Consider the following 8993-nt stretch of genomic DNA (forward strand, 5'->3'; position numbering starts at 1 on the left):
GACCAGATGTGGGCAACCGTGAGGGGCTGATAGTCCACAGTGGTCTCCTGCAGGACCTTGAGACTGCACAAGCCACCACATCTCACCCACAGATTGTTTTATAAGAAAATCTATTCCAATAGATAGATAGCTGTACACTACATTTTCAAGTTCTCTTGAGCTGGTTCAGCCCCAGGTGAGTCCTTTAAACAGGAACCTTACTTCCCTAAGTTACATAGGCAATATTTTTGTAAGTAAATATCCCCCCTCTCAAATGGGATTTTTTTTCAGTTGTGGGCTGGGTGCAGGTCCTCAGAATAGGATTAGGTGCATATATGCTTCATGGACCCCCTTTTTGTCCCCCTTGCATTTGACAAAGAAATTTCTGGGGACAATGGGTTCAGCAGGAAATATGGTTTAAAAGTTGTGTGCAGTAGCTTGCCTCTTACACAGGAAATATTTTAACAGGAGAGATGAGGATCACTAAGATTTATGCTCTAAATAACAGGAAGTTTTTTTTATGGCACTTTTTATTTGTTTATCAAATTCACTTATTCACCCCTTACACCAGTTAATACAAATTCCCTTCCGATCATGTCTGAAAGTGAGGTGGGTTGGAAGAATGGAATCTGGACAGTAAGTTCCAAATTTCCTCCATCTTGAGCATGCAGTCATCCATTTACTTTAATTTTAGCAGATTTTAATTGTAAGCCATTGAAGATCCAGTGTTGTCTGAACAGCAGTTGCATAATAATTACATATATGCTGACATTATCTGGTTGTTGTCCCACAAAGGCACAAAAGCCCTAATAGTCCAGACTAAATATACGTATTTCTGTTGTTAATTTTGATGTGCATTCAAACGAAGAAACACAGGATGTTTCCTAAATGTCAGGTAGGTTTGTGAATCTTCTTCTGTATGGATAAGGTCCCACTGAGTGCCAAGTATGCAAATATATGTCTGAAGTCTTCATGTAATGCTTATAGGTTTGCATAACTTTCTTCAGTGAACATTTAACCAACATATTTGCTTCTTCTTTTTAGGTTAGTTTAGACTCACGGGTGCGAGAAGTGATAAACAGAAATTTGTTGGATCCAAATCCTCTTATGTATGAAGATGCCCAACTTCAGATCTACACATTAATGCACAGAGACTCTTTCCCTAGGTTTTTGAACTCTCAGATGTATAAGTCTCTTCTTGAAAGTACTACCAGCTCTACATCTGAAACTTAGGTCTAGTTTTGGGCACTGAAATCTTGATTTAGCTTTCTGGGAGCGGGTGGAAGAAGGACTATTAGGATGAAGACAGATGTAACATTTTTCAAGCAGGGGAGCTGCTCTGGAAGCATCCTCACTGCATTGTCCAAAATGTATCTTTCCACTCCAAGGTTGGGTTTGGGGAGGGGGAGGGACCGGATCTGCCCCTTTGACACAGAAGCCAGCTGTGCACGGTGCTGATTTCCTGAGACCACCACCCCCCGTGATTCATCAAGAAACCTCCCCGCAATAGCTGGAGCAATTTTGCACTTTAAGAGAACTTTCCTTTTTTAAATGACCAAGGTGGTGCACGAACAGAGAAATGCATGCTATGTTCATGGAGCACTTTTTTTTAAAGGGTGGACAACTAGCCTGAAGAACGGAGATGGGGAGAAAGGGCTGAAGACTGAGCCATTGACATGTGTGGCTGTCATTTCATTTGCAAACCTGAGAGCAACTAGGCCCGCCCCATTACCAAGGGATGTGCTGTAAACTCTCTTTTGATATAAAATCTGTCTTCACCTTAGTAGTTTAATAAACATCTGGAACTGTATTCCTGGAGAACTACAGTTTAGCACCACTCAGGCTACTGTGAAGAAAACAAATGCACACAATGGTCTTTGTCTATAAGGTCTTTCATGCTTGGGTTTGGAAGAGGGAAAGTAGATTTGCCAAAACATATTTGTTTCACATAGGTTTCACAATTGCAGTTAAGATTGCAATGACATACTTGTCGTTTTATGTCGTTTTTCTTGTGTATCCTCACACTGCATGTGCAAAGCAAAATTGCTTCACTTACCACTTAGTTGTTGCAATATTTAGTTCAACAACAAAAATATTGATATTTAGGAACATGTTGTGCAATATAGTACACACACACATCATTGGAATGAGCCAGAAGCTTACATTTTTGAAAAAAATGCTCACACTTAAAAAATCAGAGTCCTGCGGTATGGCAACTTTATTCCAAATGCTCTATCGAGGGGGAAAAAACATTGCTATGTAAGACAGACAACCTTTCTGTATAAGAAAGTGAGTAAGAGTTTGTGTTATTTATCATCATTTATTTAAATTTCACAGCCGGGGATTCCTACAGTTGTTGACTGCCAAAACTGTGACATTTTTGTTGCAGAGTTTGAAAAAAAAGAAACAACAACAAAGCACAAGCTATATAAGGGGATCCCCATGGGTGGCACAGTCTAAGTGTTGACATTGCTTTTAATTGTTACTAAGAATAGATAATTAATGTACATTTCAGCTGTCAGATAATGTACCGGATTTATTAAAGACTGGGTATCCAGTTATCTAATACTGTTGTGTAATGTTATGTAATTCAGTCAAAAGAAACGATACATAAATATCCATACATTTACATAAGCAAGCTTGATGACTTAAAGGGTTTTTTAAAAAATATATAAAAATAAAAATGCCTACATGTAGCATTTCAGTCCACATTGAGGACTAGCATTTGTATGTAAATTAATTTTCTTAAACGTTCCGTCATTTGAAAAGGAATGTTTGTGTGTTTTGCACAGACAGAGACACTCTTAAAAAGAGAGTAGTTATCTTCTGGCCCATGTAATTTTGAAGGAGTTGTCATGGGCTTAAAGGATATTGCATAGATTGAGTTGGTATTAAAACTCAGATATGCCACTGGTTGAGCCCCCCCCCCCTTCTTTTTTTAGTTGCTGTAATACTTTTTTAAAGTGTTGGCACGAAGGGAAGAACATAGACCTCCAATAATCACATTGAACTTGGTTTCCAAGAGGTGTCTTTTTTGCACAAGCCATCTTAGTATGAATGTGGGTTCAGGCGAGAGAAATTGTCACTCTTGTGGAAATCCCATTCACTGTAAATGTGCAACTGAGTGATACCTTGGAGATTACACACTTTGCTGCTAGTTTAGTTTTGTAGATAGCTGCTGAACATTTCTTTTTTAAGATGTAAATTGACTTAAAAATAAATATCTCATTTCTACATAAAGGCACATCTTAATAAATATTCAAACCAGTACTAAATGTTCCTTTTTCCTTTGATGAGCTTTAAAAAAACAGGCCACAGAACAGATGGATGTGATTTGGTAGGGCTTTAAAATTATTGTTTTGCCCTGCTGAGAACACTGGATCTATTGAATGGTGAGATTGATGTGAGCCTGAGTTTTTCCCCTGTTGACGGGAAGGAACTTTGTTTTGAAAAACAAAGCCAAATATTGCTGTGATGCAATCTCAGTCAAATTTGGTTCTCAAGTGTTAGCTCATTGTCTGCAAATGATTTTTGAAGGGCAGCTCCTGAGATCATCACTAGGTGGTTGTAATCCACTAAGCGCGCTGATGGGGTTGCAACCCAAATATTTAGACTTCTGCTGAAGCTGTGTTGAACAACTTGTCCTCCGAGATTTTGCTGTAGTGGCCAAAAAAACTTCTGTACCCAAGAAGTTGTTGGTTGGTACAGAATAGGTTTTAGAACTGGAGCGTCCCACCTGAGTCCTAGCGACCTGTGCCAGATTTCCTCCCCTCCTTCCATGCCAGCATAATATCAGGATATCTGCCGTGGTCCTTTACAGAGATCTGGATACTCCCTATTTAAATATTTCTTTGCTAGAGCATTCATTACTTATGGGAAAGGTTCGTGCAGTCATTCTTTTCTTCTTTCTTTCACTACCTCTTCACATTTAATTTATTGAAGACGTGTCAAAGGGCAGATGTGGGGAAATTTTACTTATTATTTTACACATTATACTTGAAATCTGTATGCTTTTAGGGAGGGAGGGAGACATGGACAATTTAGCTAACAGTTTCTTAAACTCATTTAGTTTTTGTAATTTATAGAGAATTCAGGAGATAATGACTTAAAAGGGCTATTCTTTACTCCCTATGCAACTGTTTTAACTCTTGTTGTGTCTGACAAAATAGGGTTTTTAAAAAAGGAAGAAAAGCGAGAGAAAATTCTGCGCAGCAGGAAACATAAATGGTCTGTTTACACTGGCGTTGCTGACTATCCTACCATACTCAGCACTTTTAAATATTGTTGTTTATGAAACTGTCATTTAAAAATGCGAGACAAATTATTTATAAAAGACATTCTTTTAATAAATACCTGTTTTGTCTGAAAAGTGTATTGTGTTATGATATACTTTATTCATGTTGGTTGGTCAATTTACCATTATGAATAAACTTTAAAGATATATTGATAGAATAATACCTTTGAAGATGTTTACAGAAACAGACTTTTTTTCCTAAAGGAGGAGGTAGGGGAAAAAATCAGCAAAGAATTGCCTCCTCCAACTGTGAAATTCTCAGAATGAAATGCATTTAAAGATTTGCTTTTTTCTGATCTGAATTGTATAACTGTGGTATTATGTATCTACAGCACCACAGTGATGTTCATATTTACTATGATGCTCTGCATATATAGCACTCTGTATGTATATATTTATATGGTGTAGATTAAGGTTTGTTAACTGTGTTTGGGACACAATTATCTCTGGTGCACAAAACTAGGTACTATGTAATTAGAAAATACCGCATGTATACAACTTTCAATATGTAGACTTATTTTTGATGTTACTATTTGATGGTGACCTGTAAACCAGAAGCAATCTTTATAAGATACTTTTCATACAGTAAATGAGTTGTCAGTTTGACAAAAAACCTTTTCTGAGGAAACTTAATTAAAATTCTTAGTTCAAGGGCCAAAATCTATCACCCTGAATCTTATTGTGGGACTTCTTTTTATCTGTATTTGTGGGGGGGGGGGGGGGGGGGACGGGACACAGCATTTGAACCAGTTCAGAAATTTGTTAATATGATATTGCAATGAGATTATGTTAACATTTCAGTCTAAACACCCATTCTTAAAGTATGGTAGATTGACCATATGACATGCTATATTTGATATGTTCTTCCTAGGGATGAATGTATATTTTTTATTCATAAGATTTATGCTTTGTGCCATTTTTAAAAGGTTGTTATTATGAAACTTGCTATTATGAAACTTCTATGGCAACAGGACCAGACAGATTTGTTTTGTGCCACTTTTGCATACTTCAGACAAATCTGTTTTCTGAAATGGATATCGGCTGCCTTTCAGCCCATAACAAATCTCATTGCGCTCAGTTTATTTGCAAAATGTGAGCAGCCAATGATAAAACTTCTAAAAAGATTATTGTGCATGCACTATATACAATAACTTTAAAACAAAGACATGCCTAGCTATACTTACTATTTAAAGGCAGAAATAGAATTAAATGTATTTACTTCTTGGTTTTGGATTTTCATGAGACCACACATATTCAAAATAAATATAACTCTTTTAATTAAAAAAACCAATTATGACTAAATATTTATTTATTTATTTATTTAAAATATTTTTACCCTTCCTTTCTTCGCAATGTGAACTCAAGGCGGCTTACAACATGAAAACACACTAATTTCAACAGTTAAAATGTATAAAACAACAATAAGATCATAATGAAAACATACAGCAATCAAACCAGTAAAATTCTTCTACATAGCGATAGGTAAATCTGATCACACAGAATGCCTATACATCCCACCCACCCCCTTCATCAAAGTATCTTGGTGTTTCTGATTCCACTCATTCTTTCATGGAATATCATAAGAATGCTCAAAGAACTTAACCCTCTTATGAATTGGAGATCACAGACTTGACTTCAAAGGTGTTTCATATAGATTGTTTGTTTTTGTTGATTTAATTTATATCCCTGATAACTCTCCTAGCACTCAAATCAGAATGCATTTTTTGTGTGTCAGGAGTGACTTGAGAAATTGCAAGTCATGTCTGGTGTGACAGAATTGGCAGTCTGCAAGGACTTTGCCTAGGGACATCCGGATGTTTTACCATCCTGTGGGGGACTTCTCTCATTGGAAGCTGGAGCTGATAGGCAGGAGCTCACCCCGCTCCCTGGATTCGAACCGCCTACCTTTCTGTCAGCAGTTCTGCCAGCACATTGTTTGATCCATTGCAGCACCCATTGCATATATATTGTAAAATTAATGCAGTCTGAGACTACTTCAACTGTTCTGTGGAATCCTGGGAGTTGTAGTTTGGCGAGGCAAGAACACTCTAGCAGAGAAGACAAGAGCTTATAAAACTTCAACTGTACAGTAATTGTTAATTATTTTTAAATAACATTTTAAAAGCCATAATTTTTCTTATTAATATTATTGTCCAAGATTCTAGATCAGCTACAGCCAATCCTTCACAGCATTCACAAATGCATCTATCTACAGGTTGTAAATACTACCTCCCCCAAAATAATAATTCTGACAAGCAAACCTTTTGATGTAAGGGACACCATTTTAATACAGCACTGTATATATTGGGACTTGCTCAACCATGGATTTTGGTATTTACAGGACAGCTCAAATCAATCCCCAGCAGATACCAAGGGTTTTCTCAATTAAGTATAGAAACCAATAGGAAGTCAGGCCAGAAGACACCGCTTAATTAAGCAGTGTCTCCTGGCCTGAATTCCTATTGGTGTCACCCATTCTATATCTCTGCATTTCATTTTTATTGTCTAAGTGCAATACCGTACATTTCTCACTGTTGAAATTCATTTTGTTAGTTTTGGTCCAGCCCCCTAATCTGTTGAGCTCATTTTGGATACTGATCCTGCCCTCTGGGGTATTCACTGTCCCTCCTAATTTGGTGTCATCTCCAAACTTGGTAAGCATATCCCCTAAACCTTCATCCAAGTCATTTATAAAAACGTTTAATAGTACTGGGCCCAGAACTGAGCCCTGCGGCACTCCGCCAGTCACTTCTTTCCAAGATGAAAAGGAACCATTAGTGAGCACTCAACCAGTCACTCAATTTCCAACCCACTTGACAGTAGCCTTGTCCAGTCCACATTTTACGGCCTTTTTGGAGAGATTGCCATGGGGAACCTTGTCATAAAGTCAGGAAAGTTGTAGTGCAAAGAACAGTATCTTTTGCCGCTTTTGCAGTAAAATGAAGACATTGCATCCCACCATGAAGTTTCCTTCCAGGCCCCAATTTCTGAGCATTACAGGAACTTCAAACTGCAATAAAGTGTGATTAGCAATCCAGTTTGGCATCCAAATAAGAGGGACAGCCAAAACTACCCAGGGGATTTTGGAAATTTGGTGATTGAAGAACTATACAGGTCATCCTCAAGTTAAAAACAAGATAAGCTCTGTAGGTTAGTTCTTAAGTTGAATTTGTATGTAAGTCAGAACAGGTACATTTTGAAAGTGTAGCTCCAGCCAAAATTATATATAAGGAAGGGTTAACACCCCTGTGGTGTTTGTTTTGCTGTCTGTTCCCCCGTTCAGAATATTTCACCCCACTTTCTGTCCATGTGATAATTGGATTCTGGAAAATTTGGCTTGTTGTAGAATCAAGGATTGGTGAGAAAGTGTCAGTGGCGACATCTTTTTCCCCTGATAACTCTTCCAGGTGTGAATTTCCCTTCCGAGGTGCAAATTTCTCTCACTTCCTGTTGTCTTATCCCCATTCTTAACGATGAGTTGTTTGTAAGTTGGATTCTTGTAACTCAGGGACTGCCTGTATTTCACTTGGGGGACAGAATCTCCTAATCCCCTCATAACTACACCCCTAACCTAAAGTCCATAGATTGGAGTGCTGTCTCACAACACCTTCCTCCCTTCCATCTATCTGGCCACCTTTGAAAACTGCAGAGCACCGCTTTGAAAAGCTTCTTCCAAAGTTTGGCAAAGGAAATTGCCAGTACACAGTCATGGGAACTTTCATCAAGTACAGTGTATTTGGGAAAAGAGAGGCCATGAAGCCAGTGAGTCACACCTGATCTTTGTCTACGACGACAAGCAGATCCTGGAGGATGTGGCCACTTTGATCAGCTACCATGTGAAGCGGCAGCCCACCATCCAGAAGGAGGACCAGGCCACCATTTGGCACGTCATTCTGCACTTTGTGCCCAAATTGTTCATCTCCCAGCCACCTGAACAGCTAGTGGCCGAGGATAATAAATAAATTATTAATTAAACAATACATTAAACAATACACATATATAGTATAAAACATTCAACCATATAAACAAATCACATAGAGAGTAATAAAGTCCTCAGATCGGAGTGCTGTCTCACAATAGCTTCCTCCCATCTATGTGGCCGCCTTTGAAAACTGCAGAGTGCCGCTTTGAAAAGCTTCTTCCAAAGTTTTGCAAAGGAAATTGCCAGTGCACAGTAATGGGAACTTTCATCAAGTACAGTGTATTTGGGGAAAAGCGAGGCTATGAAGCCACAGCACAAAATCTACCAATGGGTATTAAAGTTAGGTTTGCACAAGAAGCAAAGACCACCAGCATTGAAGCGATAGTCCTCCGCCATCAACTCCGCTGGACCGGCCATGTTGTCCGGATGCCTGACTACCGTCTCCCAAAAGAGTTGCTCTACTCTAAACTCAAGAACAGAAAACTGAATATTGGAGGACAGGAAAAGAGATTTAAAGATGGGCTCAAAGCCAACCTTAAAAACTCTGGCATAGACACTGAGAACTGGGAAGCCCTGGCCCTTGAGCGCTCCAGCTGGAAGTCAGCTGTGACCAGCAATGCTGTCGAATTTGAAGAGGCACGAATAGAGGGCAAAAGAGAAAAACATGGCAAGAGGAAGGTGCGTCAAGCCAACCCCGACTGGGACCACCTTCCACCTGGAAACCAATACCCTCACTGTGGGAGAAGATGCGGATCAAGAACAGGGCTCCACAGTCACCTACGGACCCAGTACACCGGT

General features: G+C 38.8%; 1 protein-coding gene across 4 annotated transcripts in view; it reads left to right on the forward strand.

Annotated features, from left to right (window-relative positions):
- Positions 1-4348, forward strand: part of RGS17 (regulator of G protein signaling 17) — a 63498-nt gene extending 59150 nt beyond the window's left edge. For all 4 annotated transcript variants that reach the window (XM_067465963.1, XM_067465970.1, XM_060753607.2 and 1 more), the window contains exon 5: positions 1024-4348. In XM_067465963.1, the coding sequence (XP_067322064.1) occupies positions 1024-1212 (189 nt within the window). In that variant the 3' untranslated portion in view covers positions 1213-4348. The remainder of the gene's footprint in view (positions 1-1023) is intronic.
- The last annotated feature ends 4645 nt before the right edge of the window (positions 4349-8993 follow it).

This window comes from Anolis sagrei, chromosome 1 (assembly GCF_037176765.1).
Source record: "Anolis sagrei isolate rAnoSag1 chromosome 1, rAnoSag1.mat, whole genome shotgun sequence".
NCBI lineage: Eukaryota > Metazoa > Chordata > Lepidosauria > Squamata > Dactyloidae > Anolis > Anolis sagrei.